This window comes from Dermacentor variabilis, chromosome 7 (genome assembly GCF_050947875.1).
Source record: "Dermacentor variabilis isolate Ectoservices chromosome 7, ASM5094787v1, whole genome shotgun sequence".
Classification (NCBI taxonomy): domain Eukaryota; kingdom Metazoa; phylum Arthropoda; class Arachnida; order Ixodida; family Ixodidae; genus Dermacentor; species Dermacentor variabilis.
Window position 1 is genome coordinate 166,526,569 of NC_134574.1, and position 23,427 is coordinate 166,549,995.

The 23,427-nt window shown below is 42.2% G+C and overlaps 2 protein-coding genes across 7 annotated transcripts in view; one reads left to right on the forward strand and one right to left on the reverse strand.

Annotated features, from left to right (window-relative positions):
• Positions 1-1,887: 1,887 nt before the first annotated feature.
• LOC142588478 (uncharacterized) lies at positions 1,888-14,991 on the reverse strand. Its single transcript, XM_075700256.1, has 9 exons — positions 14,813-14,991; positions 14,310-14,387; positions 13,652-13,807; positions 11,499-11,627; positions 9,980-10,097; positions 8,102-8,217; positions 6,374-6,417; positions 6,155-6,202; positions 1,888-4,473 (listed from the first exon to the last, which is right to left on the reverse strand). Exons 1-9 carry the CDS (start codon positions 14,844-14,846, stop codon positions 4,414-4,416), a joined length of 783 nt encoding a protein of 260 aa, XP_075556371.1. The 5' UTR covers positions 14,847-14,991; the 3' UTR covers positions 1,888-4,413.
• Positions 11,381-23,427, forward strand: part of LOC142588472 (uncharacterized) — a 34,987-nt gene continuing 22,940 nt past the window's right edge. For 3 of the 6 annotated variants that reach the window (XM_075700242.1, XM_075700247.1, XM_075700248.1), the window contains exons 1-5: positions 15,996-16,134; positions 18,525-18,649; positions 19,803-19,892; positions 20,755-20,833; positions 21,581-21,693. In XM_075700242.1, coding sequence (XP_075556357.1) covers positions 16,095-16,134; positions 18,525-18,649; positions 19,803-19,892; positions 20,755-20,833; positions 21,581-21,693 — 447 coding nt within the window. In that variant the 5' untranslated portion in view covers positions 15,996-16,094. Of the gene's footprint in view, positions 11,473-15,995; positions 16,135-16,334; positions 16,717-17,479; positions 17,734-18,524; positions 18,650-19,802; positions 19,893-20,754; positions 20,834-21,580; positions 21,694-23,427 lie in introns of those variants that run through there. The other 3 variants (XM_075700243.1, XM_075700244.1, XM_075700245.1) reach the window with 3 other exon arrangements.

Genomic DNA, 23,427 nt, shown 5'->3' on the forward strand with positions numbered 1-23,427 from the left:
TACCTCCTCCTCCGCTTTCCTCCTCACGCCTTTCATCCCTCGCAGCGCTCCGCGTTCGCTCTTTCTTCCTTCGCTGTGCTCGTTCGCTCGTTCACGCCGTCGCAGAAACGGGCGCTGTACGAGTTGCGCTCTATACAGAAAAAGAAAAAAAAAGAAAAAAGAAGTCAGATCAACATAATGCGCGACATGCTTACCCAGAATCCGTGCCCAGAACTTTACCACGTGCTCTACCAAAGCCACCTAGTGGCTTTGGCTCTACCCATAACAGACTCTCCTTTTCTTTCTACTCTAACTTGTCTGATGAAAAATGTTTTGGTGCTACACTAAGACGATACGAAAAAAAGAAAAAGAAAATGATCTGCTTGGGAGTTTGCTGTTTAAGTTTGTGCCACGTAGGCTCTAAGAAGTAAAAACAATTCTCTTTCACATCAATTGCACAAAACAAATGTAAATTGGCTCTGTGAATTGTGTCTTATGTGAGCACTTAATTGGAGACCGTCCTCCATATAGAGTCCACATATCAGAGTACACGAGGAATATTATGTGATATATTAATAAATGAAAAATGGGACATCCACGCAATCATAGCAATTGCTACAAAGGAAACCCATATGGGTTCCTTTGTAGCAATTGCTATGATTCCGGACCAGTACGAATTTTTCTTCAATTGAGAGGCTTTTCTTTCGAGGAATCCATATGGGTTTCCTTTCTAGCAATTGCTACGATTGGGTGGATGTCCCCATTTTGCCCTTATTAATTGCTTCTCTTGCAGGTTTCCACAGAACTATTACGTCACTGTGACACATTATTCAAAGATGTGCAGTGTGTTTAGTTGCAAAAACTATGAAACAATGTGGATGCGCTGTCATGCTCTAAATGCTCAATTGGCTTTGCCGAAGCTAGGGCAGTGTTCTTGGCTTCTGCCGCTGGCACGAGTGTAGTGCGCACACAAAAATTTATCAAATTGTAAATTTCAGTGAATTGATGAAGTTTGCCGCGTGCAGTGTATGTATCTTTCCACTTTCTTCTAGCAGTACAACTCAATTTAATGACGCACCACCTGCATCAAAAACTTAATTCAAATTAGAATTTCATTCAAAATTTGGATGACATTGCATGCAGGATTGACTACACTGCTACCAGCATCTCACATATACATTTTGTGAAGCCACGACAACCAGCTGGGGGACCTTATTTTAGGTGCTCTTGGCCTACTTGAAGAATGTTTATTTCTTGCAAGACTGTCGTTATGATTGTTAAATTTTCTCGACATTTCCTGATTGAAACTTTATAAAATTAATGATTAAGTTCCCAGCTGGCAGCAGGTACATCTTTGCCATATCATATATGCATATTGGTCTTAAATGATTACTGGTCAATAAATCTGTCAAAGCTGGGCAGCAATCCTGATAGACCAGTTGAATTCAGCTAAACATCCCAGTAAATGGCAGGCTGGCATCCATCCCATGCACTTTTCGTTTGTTCTGACAGCTTTTAGAACGGTTAACTCATAATGAAATGCTCAGCAACACGATATAGTACACATACATAGCAACAGGTGGAAGGCTAGGGGACCTGCTGCAATGATTCAGTGGCTATGCCTTTCGTTGTGGAGCAGGAGGTCATGGGTTTGATTCCTGTGGTCACATTCCAATAGGGGAAGATTGCAAGAATGCATATATAAATTAATGTGCTATGTTGTGAGTGTATGTTAAGGAACCCCTGCTGGACAGTATAAATTAATCTGGAGGTCCAACTACCACCGCTGTCATAGCCTAGATGTCCTTTGCCTTGAGATGCTAAATGGCACAATTTAATTTTGAGGACTAAAAAAGATTGGTGCTACCATATGCACCATCGCCATAGCTAAGTGACAAGTGGCATCAATTTAACAACTTGGAACAGTTTATTTTTGGACCAAACTACAATTCCTTGCAAACAATGTCTGTGACCACAAACAGTAGGAAAAAAAGTGTGTGCAATCAAAGTGAATGTAAACTGACATCAATCAGCTGCACAATTTGCCACTACAGGCTCACTGACAAGGAATCAGTGGACATGTAAACTTATTATTCACGAGTGGTGCAAAAAGCAGTCACACTCGGGGTACAAAAAGTGTAAATTAATGAATAAATTCTGGAGAAGGTGATGCAGACAGCACTAACAAACAACAAGAAAAACAACAATCCTGCAGATAAAAATAAAGTACTCAACACAAAAATATTAAATATAAGGTACAAGCCAAAACGAAATCTCTTTCACAATGATGGTTGCTCATCATTTTGCAGATCTCGAGAGGTAGCTAGACATTGCCTCCAGCACAAGCTGTGCCTTCCAGCTCAAGTGTTCGCAAAATTGCTTGAAAAAAGTTGATTGGTCTGCATTCGCAACATGACAAGCTTTGTGCAGAAGCAGCATTTCATGCCCAATTTAAGAGCAAACACACGCCACATTAGCATGACCTATACTACTTTCACAGGGGCATAAGCTTCTTTTCCTCTGGAGAAAGGTTGACATTAAAACAGGCATCAGATTTATTTTTGAGAAAGGCATGACGCTTACACTATGAGAAGTTGGCTTCATTTTAACAATCGTAACATCAAAGACAGAGACATGATATTGGGCTGCAAAACAGTGTCGGTCACAGATGAGAACTTCATCATACACAGCTTGGAAGCCAACAACCACAACATTATAGACGAACGGCACAGCACTGACAAAGTTTGGTGACCATTTGTGGTACAGTACCATCATCAACAATGCACAGAACAACCCTGCGGCATGCTGGGAAATAATCTGTGAGGTTCACTGTGAGAAGCGCTTCATATAAAAAATACTATCCATTACTGGGCAGGCATAGAGGCTAACGCAAGCTATGTGTATGTAGCACAATACACTGCAGGGTAATACCTCAAGTAGAAATGCTAAGAGCACTCAAGTGTGGGTTATGTAGCTAAAAAATTGTGCTACATGCAATGTATACTTTCTTAATTTGCTTCTGCATTGGGTTGCTAGTTATTACAGGTGCGGCTACACTTGGCGCAGCTAGATATATTTGCATAGAAGTGTACTGTGATGACACCTGCCAAGAGGTGTTTTCAATATTCTGCTTTGTGAACAGCAGCGGAAAAAAAAAAAATGTTCTGACACACATGCACACAAACACACACACACACTGACATACAATTTGTACATGGTGTAGCAAAACTAAGTTGCAATCTCTCTAGGGTGATGCTAGTACCTCCACAGTTGGACTGAGACACTTGTATAGTAGGTCACTATAATCATCACTATTTATAGTACCTATAATAGCATCTCTCAATCACTGTAGCAACTTCTATTTGTCTGCCTGGCACTACCGTCTGAAAAACAGTAAGCGAAGAAACACGTTTGCACAGTTTGGGTATCACAAGATCCAGCAACTTCCTGGTGTCTAGAAACCCCAAGGGTCCTATGAGATGCAAAGCTATAAAGTCAAGACTGAGAGCTGCTAAGGACAAGGTCTAAGGTAGTTGGCCATGCTTTAATTGGCATGACTATACATCATTAAGTCCCACTTACACTTTTATCACATACATTTGCACAGATTTCTTTTGTCAAAAAGATTTGCCTGCACAAGTAAACACTGGTAAACATAACAGCCACAGTACGACAGGCAATCCTTTGCTGTCTATCTGGGTGCTCAACACAAACTATTGGAAAGAAAACTCAATCTAACAAGTGACTTAAATAAAATAAAAAATAAGAGAGGAAGAAGAAATTGTGTCATTTGCCCACTTAAGTAAGTAGGCTTCATGACATTTCGCCTCCAGAATACTTAAGTCTCATCACAGAAGTGAACACGATGCTGAACAAGAATGGGAGAACAAAAAGGAAGAGCTGCAGAAACAACTCTAGAAAGCTTGTTTAGTTCAACTTGGGTACGCGGCTTTCAACAAATAACTACAGAAAGCTTGCGCAGTTCAACACAGGTACACAGCGTTCCATGAATAACTACTGAAAGTTTGCGTAGTTCAACTTGAGTACAGAGCTTTCCGTAAAGGACTATAGAAAGCTTATGCCACTGCAACTCGTGTACACAGCCTTGCATGAAGCACATTCACATCACCGGGTTAGGAGAAGCAGCGGCAACTAGACAGCTGTGTCCGTGCACAAAGCGTGCCTGTAACTGGGCGCCTTGCTGATGGTTCAGACTTTGAGAGGATGTGGAGTCACAGCTCTCGGAGATGTGGCCGTTGCACTGGGACAAGCAGAATGATGAGTTCCATGTCAAATTTAGCTGCGGTGTTCATGCATGCCTCGGTCCTCTGATGACTTCGAGTGGCTCGACTCTGGCGTGGGAAGGATTCCACTGCAGGACTGAGATACAGGGATTGCTGGGATAGGTGCCACTGCATTTCGCCGATGACAGGTTCATGACGGCTTAGGGACCGGGGGGGACGCCGCTGCCTCTTGGTACGATGGGAGGTATTGCTGCATGTGCACATACAGAGGCATAAATTGACATTGCAAGTATATGGCGCCTATATATTGTGCTCAGAAAGGATTACTTAATAAGCATGAAGGTGTTGGGAAGTACAAACATTAGTTCAGTTCGGCTGACAGCTTAGTGCGTGGTGCAACTATTTCTTCCAACAAAAGCGTCACAGAAAGCCACGAAAAATACAACAATACACTTACAGCACTTATCTATAACTAGGCATTTTGCATACATCATAAAGTACTACAATATTCAAAGAAATGCAAGATGGCAATTTTTCGCTTTCCTTGAAAACTCTGATGGTCTGCTTGCATGTTTTCTACCAATGGTAGCACCATACATTATGAGACTATCGTGTCAAAAAGCACACAAAATCGGAATATATGCTACTCTTGCAATTTTGTGGCAATCAGGTGAAAATTATTACGCTAAGAGAGAAGTGGGAGTGAACTGAGCAGAAGAAGCAAGAACTCTTGACCAAACTGATGGAGCTGGAGAATTGAATCTGTGGTACAGAATGTGAGTCTGGAAGAGCCAATCCAAAGTCTGTACTTCCCACTGTACTCATGGCAGATGAAGAACCACATCTCCAATGTTTCTTCCAACAAACTGATCTATATGACTCTAAGTATAAATATAATCCAGGCATTAGGATGCGTTAGGCTGTATTAGAGGCATAAGGCTGCATCTTGTAGCCTTACACCTGAATGCACATTGCAACTGTCTCTTGTTCCTTGATTTTTTTTTTGCACTGCTGAATGTGCAAGTTTATCTATTCAAATGGAAATTTAACATACAGTACTTTCTAAGATTCGCTTATATAATTCTGCACTTTGTCTTGCAAGTAGCGTCTGCCTCTTCAAGTAGTCCAACTGATGCAACAGAATTTAATATATACAACAGGATATTTATAATAAATGTTCCCCAAAAATTAGATAACCCAGTATATTGTGAATTTGTGATCATCTGCCAAAACTCAAGGTCTTGCTTCAGCAAGTTATGCAACATGTAAGCCTGTGCTATAAAAGATGTTGACGCCCTTTGGGACATATCTTGTTCCCAAACTGTAATCAGCATCGGACAGGCTTGCGTATCATTTTTTAAAAACTGTGCACTTACTACTTTCTTGTCATGAATGCTATCACACATTGATAATGTGTATGTCATTTGGGACCTCGAAATACTACAGAGTGTGCAGCATTGGAGAAAGGAAAGATGCGCAAATAGATAGATAGTTTGGGGACAAGATAAGCCCTAAAGGGCGCAAACTTTTCTTAGACATGGTGTGAAAAAGCTCAACCTGACATATTAAAAAGAAAAAGAACAAAAATTCTGCAGAAATTAAGGTGATTGTCAAAGACTGTAACATCTTCCCGGTTACCCTGCTGCTTGTCTCATGTAGAGCAGATGCAGGCTGATTCCCGCCCTCCTCGCCTCAGTCCCCCTCCTATGTGTGTGACATCATCACCTGCACCAAAAAATTACGCACCTCCTTCTCTCCTCCTGCTCTGTGCACGCACTTCCTTCTCCACTGATTACTCTCCACACCTTTCTTGCTCGTTACCCTCTGCTGCTTTAGATTGCCATCCGCCAACTATGAAAACCCAAAGGAAGTAGCTAAAGAAAGTCATTGCTTTAAAAGCATCAAAACACAAGTAAGCATTGTATACTAACCACATTGAGCACCGTATCTGCATAAGATGGGGGCTTGTCTTGCTGCATCTGAAAGATATAGGTAAGGCAAGAATTTATGGTCAGAGTAAAGAGGCACGAACTGCTGTGTGGTGGCAAAACAGTATAAATAGATCACGGCAATGCTGACATGCAGAACAATTCCTGTTCACAGAGAACAAGGACAAATTCAACAATGGAGTTTAACAAGAACAAACATACCTGGTAAATGTTCAATGAGCCTTGGGAGTTTGAGGTGGGGATACCTACAAGGACAAGGAAAAGTTTTAGGTTCATTTCTTTACATATCCCAACTAAAAAATATATGTGCATACTTGTGTTATGTGGCGCAGAGTACCATGAGCATAAATTGAAATACTGACAAGTCAATCAACCAGAACATGCTTCACTAGCAGTAGCCAGTTATATGTAAATTCTTTGGCTTTAGCCAGTGACATTGATTTGCAAACCAATGGTGCAGCCTGTTGTGGCTCCCTCACTAGTTGCACTGCGGCTAATATGGAGCAAGCATTAACAGTAAGCAATGCCTTCTGAGCAAGTTAAATCAAATTTATGTGCTTAGCAAACTCATGAAGCCTCCAGTATTTTTGTGTTCTTATAGTAATGGTAACATGTCACAAAAAGCTGAAAGTGATGTTCTCAAATGTGCTCTGTAAGCCTTGCATTAACATTAAAACCATCAAGTAAAAATTTAAAAAAGTTCATTAATGAATCAGTAGTAATTATTCTATTATTAAGAACAGATAGTACTGGAAGCTTCTCCAGGTCGTTGCTACCAACATACAGTTGGTTTTATCTGCACAGAAAGCCTTGCGTTCTTTTTTTAACATGGTCCATGTTAGCAGGGATACCTGATGTATATAAAGGATCGCCAAAGCAGAATGTTGGTTCCACTATTAACCGAGGAAGCTGTGTTACTCCCAAGTGGCTTACCACAGCAACAAAGTATTCACAGAGCAACAAGTCATAGCAATAAGCCATTAAAACAAGAGAGAGATATTGAAATGCTGAATTAAATGAAAAGCTTGTAGATGTTTGCCTGGCTGATGATCTATCATGTGTTGGGTGAGAAATGTGATATACACAATGATAAAAAATAATAATAAAAAAAAACAGACAGCACATACACTCATGGATGTGCACACACACACACACACACTAAATCTATTAGTCTCCATTAGTTCTTTTGTTTCCAAGAGTGCTATAGAAACACTGTATAGAATGCCCTGCAGCTTCAAGCTTGTCTCATGATAGAAGCACAGTGCAGCTTTCACGGCTACTGCTGATAACGCGAGGTTCTCAATAAGTGGCTCTTTTGTATTTGTTTTATACTGGAGCTACTAAGGGGAATTCTAAAATGGTTTTCATGCAGCGGCACAGAAAGCTGATGGTGAAGTGCGGCACAGTGGTCAGTAGCAACTGTAAATCAAAGAGCAGCCAGCAGCACAGCCTGCATTGGAGCTCCAAAGTGATCATATGACCAGGGCACTGGTGAGAATACGCAGCCGGACTGCGTATTGTACTGGCTTTACACTGGCTGCACAAAGAACAGCTGGCAGTGCAGCCCTACCATATCACTGGAATGTGCAGCCAGAAGCCAGAAACTGGATGCCATTGTTAGTAGAGCCGACTCAGCATACAGGAACATGTGTCGGATATAAGGCAGACTACATAACTACTAAGCTCAACTATACTTCAAGCATTTTAAAAGGCTTGGGTATAGCAAGGAAATTGCATCGGTATATTTAAGCCTTTACAAAGTCTTGGGTAGATTTTGGGCAGTGGCAAAACGGACCCCTAGTACTTGTAAAAGTCTTTTTCTTTTTTTTCTTTTCTCAAGAGTGATTATGTGGACACAAAGAGGCAACCTGCTCATGGTGAGCAGACCTCTAAAACATTATTGCGGTGAAGAGCAGGCTTTACTCTCACCATGAATGTTGCTCGGAGCAATGTGCTGATCCGCAGGAATGCCAACTGCAGCTGTCCGCTGCAGAGCTGCAAGCGTGGAATCTCTCATGCAGCATGGGAAATAGAAGAACATGTTCCTGCAAAAATTAAGGGAAACAGTTGCAAGAACGAAACCCAATGACTCAACTGACTGTTTATCAATGAACTTGCGGGTCTAAGGTTTGATATCAATGCTGGGGCTGTGAGAGACACCACAGTTTCTCATAGGGCATCTGGGTTAATTTTGTCTCCTTATCATAACTAAGGGTTGCTTTTACCCTGGGTTTGACTACAGGTCAGGAGGGCTCCAGGTTAACTTTGACCACTTGGGGTTGTATCTAAGTACAGAAGCTGGCGCTCTTTGGCCACACTTCGCCATTGCACCATTAAACACTATATATAATCATCAAGTAGAGGAGAGCTTTTTCTTTTTTTTTTTTTTCATTTTACCTCCATCTAAATGCAGTGTGGGAGCTAGTCAAATCCACAGCCTAAGCTTTTGCTCAGTGACAGAACAATCCACTAGACCCTCACAGTGGTTACCTACCTAATAACTCATCCCAATGGTAAGAAAAACCTGCTAAGCGACAAGAGAGGGGTTTAACTGAGGGTCCCGAGCGAAACAGCATCGCGGTAGCTCAATTGGTAGAGCATCGCACGCGAAATGCGAAGGTTGTGGGTTCGGTTCCCACCTGCGGCAAGTTGTTTTTTCATCCACTTTAGTTTCCATTAATTTATCGTTTCTTTATTTCATTTATTAAGCACAAGTAATTTTCCCTACATTGTCCTTGGTGTCAGTGTTTGTTGGCTTCTCATGATACTGCTAAGCGACAGTTGTACAAGTGAATGTCTTATCTGCAAAAAATAGGTGATTAAGCCTGCCAACATGCGCTGCATTCACAAAGGTTGGTGCAATCAAATTCCTTTTGCATTAAAGGATTCGTCAGGTAATGCCTTTAAATACCATACACATTACAACCCTTTCATGAAAGGTCATAAAAGAGAAGGCTTTAGCCCATGGCCAACTATCATTTCCGTATTTATATACATGCAAAACACAGAAATGCTCTCACAAGACGACTGAACCAAATGGATTTATATTTGTTGCATTTCAGAAAGAAAGTCAAATTGTATTGACTGTATGAAGCAAGTTCTCAATTTAGGGCTTCATAGTTTTGACAAACACTGCCAAATAGCGGCAAGTTTCAAAAAAGTTGAAGCACAAATATTGCAAGTCCGTAACGCTGCACCCAAAAACCCATCGCAGCTCTGCATCTTTTAGAGAACCTGAATGATTAGTGGGTTTCAATGGCACAAGGGCCAGTTCTGGCCAAAGAGCACCAAGAGAGAATATATCTGAAGTGTACAAATGTGATAGTACATGAATTTACAGCTTACTTTAAGTTTTTACAATATTTACAAGGGATTTACGATAGTCCGTCAAAAATTTATTGGTATATTTCAGAGCGGTGTATAATAAATCAATTTTGTCCGCTTTATATGTCCCAAAAAGGTGCAGTTTACAGAAATTTTTATTTTTTAATTGACCGTTATGATGCTTTAGTCTGTTTTTATTCCTTAAGGAACAGATGGCCTCTACAAATATATGAGTAAGATCTCTGCTCCCTACAGTCAGTAGATTTTAACTTCTTATGTTAAGTATCACAAAGCTAATAAAAATTGGTGCAGCGGATGCCAAGAAAAAGCATTCCTCTGCTCCCGTGTATTTAGATAGGAGCTCTGGAGGTAAATCTGCCTCTGAAAACATGTTCAAAGAAAGCATGGTGGGGTACAGGTACCTATGCACTGTGCATGTGACAGTATCTGTTTGATTTGAAATCACGGGGAATTGAACCTTGCCTCTGGTTTACGAGGAACAGGAGTGCAACAACCAAAATGGCAACAATCATGAGGATAGCGAGGACGTTGAACTTGGACGTAGTATGGAAGCTCTCCCCTCCTTGCTTTTCAAATGAGGCTGCAAGAAGGAAAAAAAAGAAAGTTAGGATAGTGAAATCTATCACTCTATGCACCATTTCATACACAGCAGTCACAATGCTGCGGAGGTTAGAACAACTTTATTTACACTACTTGCATTCGTGACCGAAAAATAGCGACACGACAGACTGAAATAGGAATATGGAATGTAATCTGCCATACCGTAGACTTCATATGTTACAGTTAATATATATGAAGTGGGTGGAAACTTGGGAAAGATACATTTGTATGATTTGTATGGCTTGTATACATTTTTGTATGACCGCTCTCATGGCACAGCTTCTACAGCAGACCACCTGGATTTGCAATAAAAGCATAGTACTCCACACATACTAAGCTTAAGGCAAACAAACAATACATTATTCCAGGCAATATTAACTCCTTACATTACAGTTCTAATATATAAAAAAATTAGTTGGTAAAAGAAGCCGCAGATCAAAAGCCAACTGCATAGCTTCCTTGGCATTGCCTGTCAAGTATGAACTGCAGTCATTATCATCATTAACATCATCCTACAGTTGAACCTCATTATAACGAAGTCAGATCTGACACGACAATACCATCATTATATTCTATATTAGTTATAAGTATATATTCACTGCACTAAGTTAGACAAAAAAAACTTTGTTTACTTTATTATATCGAGGTTTGACTGTCATGTCCACACTACAGGACGAAGGTCTCTCTTATTGATCTCCAGTTAGAACCCTGTTTTGCACCAGCCAACCCCATCCTATACTTGCAAATCTCCAAAATTCGTTGCACCACCTAATTCTCTGCCATCCTCAACTGCACTTCCCTTCCCTTAGCACCCATTCTGTAACCATAGTCGACCGCCGGTCATCTGCCTTATGCATTACATGTTCTGACGGTCAACTAGAATATCGGCTACACCCATTTGCTCTCTAATCCACATCATTTCCTAGCTGTCCCTTAACATTATATGCCTATCATCTTTCGTTCTACCACTTGTTGCACAGTCCTTAAGTCTCCTCAAGCTTCTTCGTTAACCTCCAAGTTTCTGTCCCATCTGTAAGTACTGAAAGAAATCAAATATATTGTGCACTTTTCTTTTCAAGTATAGTGCTAAGCTGACAGTCATAGCTTGGTAGTATTTGCCATATGTGTTCAAACCTTTTATTCTAATTTTCATTCTTCTGCAGTATACCTAGACAAAATATTTGCCCTCTGTGGCCTTTTAAATAACCATCACTGATTCGTCAGTGTGTGAGCGATGATGCACTTTTGTTACAGATGATGAACAGAAGCTGATGGAAGACGAGGGATAAAAAAGGAAAGAAAGAAAACTAATTGGTGTGATCTCATGGTGTGCGCAGAAGATAAAGGCAACAAAGGTTAAGTGTCACATTTGCATACTTACTAAACTTCTCACAGTGGTCATCTGCAACGTATGTATCATCCTTGCATGTACATGTTCCATTGAGGCAGACTGCTCGCGAATAGAATGAACAGGGTTTTCCTGAGGAGCAACTGTCACCTATCAAGGTCTCTGTAAGAAAGAAGCGACCTTCCTTTCAAATGGCAACATTGAGAAAGCATCAAGTGTTTCTTGTTATCACCTTTCACAATGTCACCAAGCAACACTTTGAAGGCAACACTGGCTATCTCTTTAGGAAAATGGTCAAGTGGGAACATTTGTAATAGTTTATTACTTCTGCAGTGCAAAGGAAAAGAAAGACTACAAGGAACACACGATGCATGTTCCACTAATTTTTGTACCTCTCTGTCTCTATCCTTTGCACCAATGGATAAGTTTTTATATGTGCACAGATATTTTAGGACACTCTTTTTTTGCGGGCTTGCTTTCACAATGCTCAACTTTTAACGGATTGTCGCTCTTTACTGCAAGGCGAGCTCCAGCAGCTTTATCTTTCTTAAACTATGCGCAGTGATTTCTTATCTTGATATTAGGCCTCACAAAGCTGTTCTAGAATTCTTCTCAACTATGGGACTCAGTTCTCATCTTTAGTGCTCGATGAGCCTGCGACGCTTTGCGCCTCCTCTTTATCCGATTCCTTTTCTTTAAGTACGAGGTATTCTTTGCCTTCCACCAGGCACTCTGCAATAGGTAGGTAGGTATAGGTTCTTTCTCATCTTGTTTTGGACCTTCTCAATAAAAAAAAAGTTATGCATTCAATGGTGTGACCAAATCCGCATCCACCAACACAGCATTAGGTCGTTATAGCGCACCATCACGGTCGTTGGGTAGATCATTGCACACAATAGTAGTTAATGGCTGCCAGGGTGACATCTTATTTATTTATTACATTCTGCACACTCTTGGGTCCAGGCATGTGGGCAGTTTCAGAATTGCAGATATAATACTAAAAGCAACAACAGAAACTGTTTCGAGATTAGGTTAAAAAACAGCTAATAAAACACAAAACAATAACAATGGAATCTGTTTGAATATTAGTGCAATAAGGTGTACTACAATACAAAGTAATACAAAACAACAACAGAACCTGTTTCTAGATTAGTACAAAAATAGCAGTAGAATAACAGAGATCTGAAACATTGCAACAGTGCTACTTTGGTGCGGTAATTATGTCTCTATATAGAGACTAAGAATATTGCTGCAACATCCAACATTGCATGTCAAGAAGGTGCTGGCACTGACATAGTGCCGCGCTGTTCCACACTCTTCAATCTAGGCAGGATCTAGGCTCAACAAATGGCTATCACTATATGGCTGTCTCCCCTAGAAGCTGGGCACTTATAAAAATATACTTAGAAAGGTAATTGACTTATAGTCCTTGAATGTATATGTAATTAACTGATTAATTAAATAAGTGAATAGACCACCTCGAAACTTAACTACTAAGTACTAAAGGGACATTAAATACAAATACTAAATCAGTCTACACTGGCAGAGTATTCTTTCAAAACTCTGTTTTCATTCATTTTGTGGTAAGGGGTTGATTACTAGAATAGAAGATAAAGGGCAAACTCAAATTTTGTTTAATTTTGTGCAGAAACTCTGATGCTGGTATGTCACGTGAGAAAAAGACAGGCGTCATCTTGTGTATGTGTCTGCACACCTAATGTTTTCTCATGTGAATCCCTACGAACTAGCTCAACTTTCCGTACTTTTAAGCTGGTACGTCAGCGTGATGCCACTAATACCAAATTATATCCTTTTTCATGCTTGAGAGCCTTTGGCGCACTAAAAGTGGTCGAAATTTATGCTTAAGAAATTCAGTCTTTGGCTCTTGTAGTATACAATACAGCCCATCCTTACTGATAAAATATTAACCATTTGAGCAGACAGCATCAAAATCCATGACGTCACGGCAAGCTCGTGTGAGAACTTTAGGTGGCGGAGCCACTTGTCTCTTGTTCATGCATCTTTTCTGGCTAATGAAAGCTTCATGCATGGTAATAGTGGCTTTTTAGGTATTGTGGAAGGGCAATTTGCTAACACACCCAACTAAACTTTCTCTTTAGCGTCCATTTAAGATGAGCTTTTAAGACTATATATTCACCACAAACAACAGCGTCTCTAGAACTTACCAGGCTTGCATTCAACCCAGCCATCTACAATGGCAGGTTTGTATCCTTCTCGACACACGCATCGACGATCCACACAAATCACATGTCTGCCAATATGGTCATAGCAGTGCCAATCATTCCGGCAGCGCTGTCCAAGTTCATCCACCCTTACCGTACCTGAAATGAGGTGCACTTGCCGTGAAATACCCCTTGCATGTGCACATGCAATTAACAGATGGGACATCCTTTCACAGCTATCAAGGCCGTGATCGAAAAAGATTATATATATATATATATATATATATATATATATATATATATATATATATATATATATATATATATATATATATATATATATATATATATATATATGTGTGTGTGTGTCTTAAGAAACTACGACAGTAAATGCGATCCAAAATATAAATGATCAACGTCTCAGTATTCTCGTTTCACAAGTTACGACACAGATTAACATGTTATACATATATGACATATGCCTGCCGCTCATAAGTGAGCTATATGTCACATAAAATAAACAACAACAGCTTAATTGCATATACGATATGGCTCGTACATGATCGCGGTAAAATATAATTCACGTGGTTCAGCTGGTGAACAATATATTGCTGCTGAGGCGGTAGGCTGATGCCGCCCTAGATACACTTCCAGTACTCACCTTCCAACTGCAAGGGAGCATCCGCGCTAGCTATCGAGATGAAGCCAGCGGCGACGCCCACAATCGCAAGGGCCATGACTGGAAAACAAAACATACGGCGTGTGCGTTACTTGTTGGTGCATCCGCAACAAAACACTCAGCAGTGTACTACGAAGTGCAAGACACGAAGCTCGACACGTTGCGGTTGTTATTGCGTAGTTTGTTCGCAATACCGCCAAGGCCGCGCTCGCAGGAAAGCGATCGACGACGTCTCTAGCAAACATCACGATCTACGCGAGTCTCGGCGAACTGGGAAAGAGCGCGCGCGGCATGTCCCAAGGCTTTAGAGTGCTAAATATCAGCTTCATCTTCCGTGCCGCCAGCCCGGTGAGATTATAACATGATTATAATCCACGCCGTTCGATTTTCATAAGCCGGTCAAAAGTCGAGAAGTCCGCGCATCGCCGGACTTTCGGAAGCGGGTCAGCGAATTTAATGGTGCACGTATCAAACATTTAACTCACCGTGGCTCGAGCGATAGCAGGTAGCTGGCTGCATGGAGATGGAGGAGTGCGATTACCGGTGAAGAAGGAAGAGATGTGTTAGGATAGTTGCCATTTGTTGGCAAACGGCATAGCAACCTGCAGCCGAGGACGGAGCTGCTGCAGGGATTACCACGCCGATGAGTGGAGTTGCTAGGCTCATGACGATTTAGTCGACGTCACGTATTTGATGACGACAGCGCATGACGTACTTTCCGCTCAGCGGGCGGTGAGGTAGCAGACGACGGAAACGCCGACAGCAAGGTAGTATATTTTCGTATTTGTATTTTATTTCATTACGCGGTAATTATCGCACACCTCGCCCCTTCCGCTCACGTAGAGATCGTTATTGGAGGGGCCGGTTCGTTGCCAGCTTTTTCTCTCGGACATTTTTTTCAAGCTTCGCGGATATGTATTGACTTTGAGGACGAGAGAAAACGTTCAGCGCGCTACCAAAGCGCGGGTCATTTAGGATGCGCCTCATCCCAGGTCGAGCGTAGCATATGCCACTTTGCTCTCCTCTCCCGTTGCCTAGCGGTGTGCATTCAGTCACGCATCTTTGATCCCCGAGGAAGTAAGCTTTGTTCCAGGCGGCTGGGCGCGCCGACCCGTTTGAACAAGGAGACGTATACTTAATGTAGCACAGATAGCTGCACTGTATATTTGTTTTCTGATAATTAGGCTGTGAGTCACAGCTAGATTATTCAATGTAGCAGCCTATGCTTCACCATAAACATAAATCAGTTGCGGTCTTTATTATGTTAGAAAATATATATATACAATATACATATCGCATATCAATACAAAAATATTCCCGTTGGCCTACAGGCAAAACATGGCTGTCGAAGAGATAAAAGAAAAGCTTAGAAACAGAAAGTTAGGAAAATGACTTAATTAAGCTTAGCTGTTGTATCCTTTTTTTAATTTCTTAATTAGATCAGGAATATACTTTAGGTGCACTTGCACGTAATGTAAACTATACTACAGCGAGGTTAATATTGTGCGAGCGCCACACTAAACAAATGCGAGATATATGTACGACAACGAAGGTTATACGGAGTAAATCGCGGTATTGGCGCGGGCACCTCGCGCCTTGCCATATAATGCATGTGAGTGTGTACACCTACCGGACGTCCCACGTGTCGCGCATACGTCGTCATCGTGAACTCGTACTACACGTACCTTGCCCACGCGCCGTCACGGCTCAACCGCCGTCCAGAACGAACGAGCCGCCGACAAGTACCTTTCGTGCCGTCCCTCAGAAATGGTCAAGTTTTTCGCAAAGTTCCATCTTCCCAGCTTCCGTAAGTTGTGGCAGCGCTTGGTTTTGGTTTCATTTCGAGCAGACGACAAAAAACGCGCGAGCGCGGCTTCCCCCACACCGCAACCCGTCCCGTCAACTTTTCGCGTCGCTTCGCTGCACAACGCCGCGGATTTGTAATTTTGTTTTGGGCTTGATTTCGCGCCGGTAGTACGCTACAAGGATCGCTGCATATGTAATGTCTCCCGTTCGCCGTTCCTTCAAGCCCTGCGAAATAAGAAACGAGTTTCGTCCTTCGTTTCGCGTTGCGGCCCAGGTGTCTTTTCCGGTGCTATTTCATTTTGTGCTTTGTCGGTGGTCAGAGAGCGACGTTCCATCCGCGTTATCAATGGGATCAGCCGGCAGTGAACGGTGCATGATAACAGAAGAATAGAATCGAGCTGAAGGATTCGCGTGCATCTGTACACATTCGCGGCCACGGTGATCACGGCTTTCTGGGTCGAGGGTGTGTTCGGATAACCGGAACAACTGCTGTATACGCTCGCTAGCAGAAGAGATGTGTCGGATTCTGCTTGAAATGTGACGAAACGAGGACTAAATCGCTGCATCCTTTCAGCTCTATGAGGTGCGTACCGTTCAAGACTGTCTGCCATGCTGTTCGCGCACGATTTTGCATTTGGTCATGAACGAGGCGCGGGTAGACGGCACGAAAACGCGCTGTGCAGTCGCTTTCACTTTAGGCCTAAGGTTGACGCGGAGGCTACAGTTTTGCTTGCGCGTGTCTTGCGTTTTTTTTTCTTTTTTCTCTCGCATGCTTCATGTCCGTACTCAAGAGTGCCTGCTCAACCTTCGACCGAAGCGTGTGCTGAAGAACTTTATCAACTCCAGAACTTGCGAAAAAGTTCCGTCGCGCGCGTTTCTTCGCTGTGGCGTCAGCTGTTATTTTGAGCATCTGCCGGGGTCTATCTCACTGAGTCACGGCCACGGGTGTGTGCTTTCTCTTTCTTTTTTTTTCGGTGCCGTCTCGCCGAGGCGACTTGTATATCCCGCTGCTCGATTGTTTCAGCCACTTGTTCCCAACAGCACGCAAGACGTCTCGGTTGGGTCAAGTTCGCACCGCGACTGCCGTCCCGGTCGAGCTCCTTGGAAGGACGTCGCGGGAAAGGCGCCGAAATTCCATTTCGTGCTGTTCTTGAGCGAAACAAACAAAAAAAAAAATGTTGAGACTGCATTTTGTGTATATAGCGAAAATACCGCGCGTTGTTTTCATTTTGCTTATAATTTTCATTCAGAAAAGCCAACAGCGAACAACTGTCCAAGCGTTCGTGTTTTGACACTTCACAGGAGCGACAGGAGTGTGTTTTTTCGCTCGGGCTTTGCAATGGTCACACAGTTGTCGTGATAAAGAGCCTTCGCGATAGCCGCAACGCCCGTTTCTTTTATCCGGAGTCTCTTATTTGCTATGGATATAACTGCCTTGCACCAGCTTTCGGTGGCACGTTGCCGGGCGCAGTGCCATGTTTTTCCGAAGTGGCCGCGGAGTAGCTGTTGTATCCAACGGTCTGGCACACGCCGCGTCTGCGAAGAAGCGAGAGAATGGCTTCTTGAAGGCCCAGCCTAACCGGGGCTGTTCCTGCTGAGGGTCTGTCACAAGCTACGTTTGTTTTTGTTGCAGTTGGCCGTTTTCTGTTGATTCGTGGTTCGCGGCATATCCGCGAGCGCACCTATTTTGGGACCGCCGCCCCTTCTCTGCATGCCTTGACATTCGCTCTCCTCGTGCCCGCTTCGAAAGCGCTCGTCACGGAACAGTTTCACCTTCGTCGTTCCTCACAATTAAGTGTTAATCGTGCGTATAATCGTGCTTGGCACCCGTGAATTTCAGTTCTTTTTCGGGTCGCTACAGCTACAGTTTGTGACGCCTGCGGTAGGAGCTTCCCGGTCCAACTAGCCGAAGCCACAACCCTAGCAAGCTTTATATTCAGTCGGTTGTTTGCTATGAATTAAAGTTGCAGTTGTTACGATAAACCTCTCACGCCCATGCATATCTGCATATTGACCTAGCATCCAATATTTAAACAAAAGCTTCGTACGTTATAATCCCTGTCAAATGTGTATTTATTTGCATGATATAAAACGCAGTCTGTTAATTAAAAGCCCAATGCAAGTTAATTCAGCACAGCTCAAGTACTGCTACTCTTCATATTTCATAGCATACTTCAATTTTGCTGTTCCCATGTATTGATCACGCTTTCAAAGACCATTGAAGGCTGAAAATGTCTGTGACAAGGGTATTGTGTATGCTGACTTTAATGAACAAAAGTTTCAGGCGAAGCCAAATCTCTGGCATGCATCACTGATACTCACTCAATTTATAACCCTTATTTTCTTCATCTACTGAAGGCAATGCACCTTCTCTTGCCGTTCTCAATGCAGGGAGTCTGGGAATGGATCACAGGTCAGACTCGAAATGGGTCCTGACCTCCAAAGATGGCACAGTCCATCCACTACCTGCAGGGATGATATTCATTGGGCGTCAGGAATGTGACATCATAGTTGATGTAAGTTGCCACCGTTGCATACAAATAACAGAATGTACCGTTACTGGCGTTGGAAAAACATAAAGGTTTACCGCTTTGTGCATCAGATAAGGATGGAAAGCTGCGTGAACTGATAAAGGTTGATAAAGTTGTGCAGGTACTTTGCAAATACACAAATATGTGGAAACTGTTTTTGCTCCTTTCTGTTCCAGTTAACCTCTGCACAATACCAACAACAGTGAGCTTGTACAGATAGCTGTGCTGATCACTTCAACCATGTTGCTATACTGTCAGATGCAATAAATTCTGTAACATGGCATTTTCAATCTGTGCTGATTGCTACAACTTGGCAATTCGAAGTAAATCTGTCAACATGATCATGTATTTATGCAGCCAACTGCGCCTGCCTGCTATAGTGGATACACATCCCACTGCTGGCCTCAAGTCATAGCTGTTCCTAGATACAGCAGAGATAGCTGCTGTGCAGGTGCAGCTGTACTTGACTGACATCAAAGTTTACTTGCATTATATGCCTTATTTTGCTACGTATCACTTCATAAAGGCAGGCTGCCTAGTCGAGACGATGGCCCTAGGCGTGGGCTTTCTTTGTTTACCCCCTGTTGATCAGTTCAAGCCTTTTATGTTCCCATGACCACTTTGTCTTGTTTTGATGTACTGCTTAGCCCCAGCTTAGCGGGCTCGAATCCCGGCCACGGCGGCTGCATTTCGATGGGGGCGAACTGCGAAAACACCCGTGTACTTAGATTTAGGTGCACGTTAAAGAACCCCAGCTGGTCGAAATTTCTGGAGTCCTCCACTACGGCGTGCCTCATAATCAGAAAAGTGGTTTTGGCACGTAAAACCCCATAATTTTTTTTTTAGCCCTAGCTTAGTCGAATCTGTGAAAAGAGAAATATGAATCACTGTATTCTGTCAGTACTATAACTGCTGCCAAAGAAAAGTGTGGGCTTGGTATATCTGTCAGCTGTAGCCCAGCTGTGTCAAGTAAATCTCGGTTGCAATCCAGTGCTTGCGGCGACTATGTCTACTCCTCGGGTCCCATTCACTTTGCACTGGCAACATGTTTTGCAATGCACTAGACTAGCTGGGCATTCTGGCTTGCGGTGAGACAGCAAGTTAACACCATCACTTGCATGCTTTCCTGTTTGCGCAGTCTGCTAGCGTGGACAAAAGGCATGCAGTAATATTCTTCAACCCGAGTGACAAATGCTTTCATGTGAAGGACCTCAACAGCGTCACAGGGGTAAGAACATGACTTGATGCCTTCCTTGACCCTTTATGGTCTGATATTTTGTAATGAATTTTTATTAAGTGCATCAGAATAACAAAAGACGGGAAGAAATAAACTTCTGCTGGAGTTTTTGGCAACAAATCAGATTTTTCTGATGAACTGCCAATATTTCAATGTGTTGTAAAGCAGCATGTGCTTTTTTTATACTTCTTAATTCACAATCATAATGGTGTAAAATATGATCCCACATTATTTGAAGGCCATTTTTGTGTCAAGGCATAACCTCAGTGTGATGCGATGCACCGATTCTGCAATATCGGAAAAAGCCATGTTTACCTGTGGCACGAAGTCTATCAATCATGTAATTAGCATTGCTGACAGTCGCATTTCTGAGAATAGTTCAGCCATTTATTTTTCTCGGTATTGTATATTTCCTGGAAAACATTACTTCTACAGGGCTCATTGGACCAGAAAGAGGTAAAGGAATACTGACTCAACATTTTTCTTTTTTTGCATTCGGTGAAGGTGTGAAGTCTCTAAACCCTGGAAAAAATACTGGCGAGTGTCGGAGTTCCCTGAATAATTTGTAACACTAGTTTCTACGAACCAGTTTGTGAGGTCATGAGGTGTATGCATCATGACATCACGATACATTGTCTCAATGTTGATGATGCCAGGTCTGGCATTTCAAGACTAACTTTAGTTTCAGGTTAAAATATCTAAGTGTTTTTGGACCTTGGACCTTTATACATGATCAGTGTCATTGTTTTGCATGCTAGAACCATGCAACAGTTTATAGCCTTGAATGTGTCAGTACTCCTTCAAACACTTGGGCTGTAGTGAAGTGCTAAACTTGAGACTCCTTCTCTTTCAGACATACCTCAATGGTGTCCGAATACCGGAACAGTCTTACGTCAAGCTCAACCATTTGGATTCTCTCCGCTTTGGTTATGATATCCTTTTTTGTGTGTGTAACCAATTACTAATTTGTGGAGAGTCTACTTGGGCGTTGGCACATGTGCCAAGTCCCTCACGCCATATTTATTTTCCCAAGTGCATAAAAATTGCCCTTTGAAAAACACACATCAACCAACTGCATGAACATCCACTTCAGTATTTCAACACTTGCAACTTTAGCAGAAGTGAGATTGAACTGGCAGCATCAGTTCGTGATCTGCTGCCGTGGCTCGTGGCTGCCATGCTGTGTTGCTGAATGCGATGCTGTGTTGCAGCTTGCAGGTTCTATTCGGAGTTGCAGTAACTGCATTCCAATGTGGGTGGAATGCAAAATCATTGTTCTTAGACTTAGCTGCACATTACAAGAACCTCAGGTGGTTGAAACCAATATGGAGCCTGCCACTATAGCGCCTTTCATAGCTAATGTATTGGTTTGGGACACTAAATTCCATAATTAGAATTTTGGAATACTTGCAAAATATGAAACACAATGTCCTGATACCACTCATTACAACAGTTGATCACTTTATTGTTACCCACTTTTGGATTTGCTCTATGTGAAAGTAATTGTGTACATGTAACGATTCAGTTATTGTGTATTGATGCAGTGATGCAATCTTGTCATTTGAAAAGACGATACTGACTCCAGTAGACAAGTCTTGTGAATGCAATTACGTAAAAGGACTGCTGAAATGCCTAGTCGCACATTTAGCAGCATGACCTTGACTACTCTGGTTCGTCACGGCATGAGGTGTTTAGTGTCCACAAAACTACTGACCGTGCAGTGCCTTCGGATTCTGTGTCGCCCAAGAGGACCGCGCCTGCATTTGGCGATGGAGATTTGGTCATAAGGGAGGCAAGTTGTGGCTCATCTTTATCGTATTCTATTCCGCATGTTACAATTGCAACTAACTCTGCAATCTGTAGGGGTTTATAATTCTGTATCAGCGTCACTTGATTGTCACTTTCTTTTTGCAAACCTAGCTGTGTGTTGCGGCATGCAGTGTAATGAATCTTATAAACTCACTTGCAGCATTTACTAAGAAACTAGCAGATGTCAGATCAGTAGCTGCTTGTCTTTAACTTGCAATGGAAGTCATGGGTTGTGTACTTTTTAACAGTGCGTACTTAAAATATGATTGCTAGCCAAACTTCAGAGAAAAGTATACATACTTTTCTGGCGCACTTAAGGAAATGGTGCTTTCCTTTTTTTTGTGTCCTGTATTTGTCATGTATTGGTCATCCATGCCTTGTTGAAACAGTATAAATACGATACAGGCATTGGTCCAGAAATGTATTCGAGCAATAGTTCTTGTTTTATTCTAACATGCATTATCTGCGTGCACACTGTATTTATCATTGATTTATTGTTACAGCCCTATGTAATGCCCATATGGGCCTTTAAGGCACAAGAAAAAGTCCCTTCTTTTTACTCTGGACCCGTGCCCAGTTTTAAACGCTTTCTCAGCTTTCTCTGATGCATCACATTGGTGATGCGGGTTTTCACTTAACAGTGAATCAAGCAAGGCAGCAATGTTCTATATGCCTCCAGTGTGGCTGTGGACCTTGCAGTTCCTGTCTAGCAGGAAATAATTGAGGGTGTATCTTGTCCCGCAATACTTAACGTGTTTTCTACATTTTTTGTAGTTTGATTTGGTCTGTGCTTTCTCTACATGACCATAATTTCTAGTGAGGCCTTCTAAAGGTAGTTTTTTCATGCATCTGCAGAACCACCACCATCCAGTTGCTCACATCTGCAATGAACCCTAATGGCTGACTCCACAGATGTTGGGGAGTTAACCATATATCACTTATTGTTGCCATTTATGGGATACTGGAGATGAACCCCAGTGTTGTTGGTGACATCCTGTGATGCAGTGTTCAACCACAGTGCATTACAAATGCTTTTGTATTGTATGAGTGTTTGCGTAGATAAAAGAAACTCCGCACGCACTCTGCACTGATATGCAACAATGTGGGCTCAAACAGCTAATAACACAGGAACTCTCACTGCTATTTGTTATAGTGTCGTGTTGAAAATGCCTGCTTTATTTCATTACAGCAACAAGGGCAGTTATCTTCTTTAAACATGAATGTGGTGTTCTCATATTAGTGTACCGTGTACGTTTATAAATATAATATGTGTGATGCCACCTTTATCACAGCAGTGAAGTAGGACATATCCATCATTGCAGTCATAGTTTTGTGTGCCCTGTTGGAAATCGGCATGAGGAGTTGTCGCTATTGTCAGTGGTGCTGCTCACCTCTATTTATTTATTTATTCATTTTATTTATTTAGTCATACCTCAGATACCCTATTTGGAGTTTTACATGAGGGGTGGGCATATCTAGGTCATATTTTCAATGAATGCCTTAAACGATGAATGACTGAAGTGGTGCACTGCTTCAGCAGGTAGATGATTCTAGTATTTTGCTGTTTGAACGAAGAGTTAAGATGAGCGGTGGCGTGAGCTGGAGGGGGATAAACAGCCTTTGAATGGCTATGACGGGATGAAGTGCAATGCGCAGGCGTGATGTCGGTCTGATCTCAACATCTAAGGCTCTGCTATTGTATATTGCTGAATGATGT

Coding starts and splice junctions, on each gene's coding strand:
- LOC142588478 (XM_075700256.1), bottom strand. CDS start 14,846: ATGCAGCCAGCTACCTGCTATCGCTCGAGCCACG. Junction 13,808..14,309: donor TGCTCCCTTGCAGTTGGAAG/GTGAGTACTGGA, acceptor ACCTCATTTCAG/GTACGGTAAGGGTGGATGAA. Junction 4,474..6,154: donor CAGATACGGTGCTCAATGTG/GTTAGTATACAA, acceptor GTGCACATGCAG/CAATACCTCCCATCGTACCA.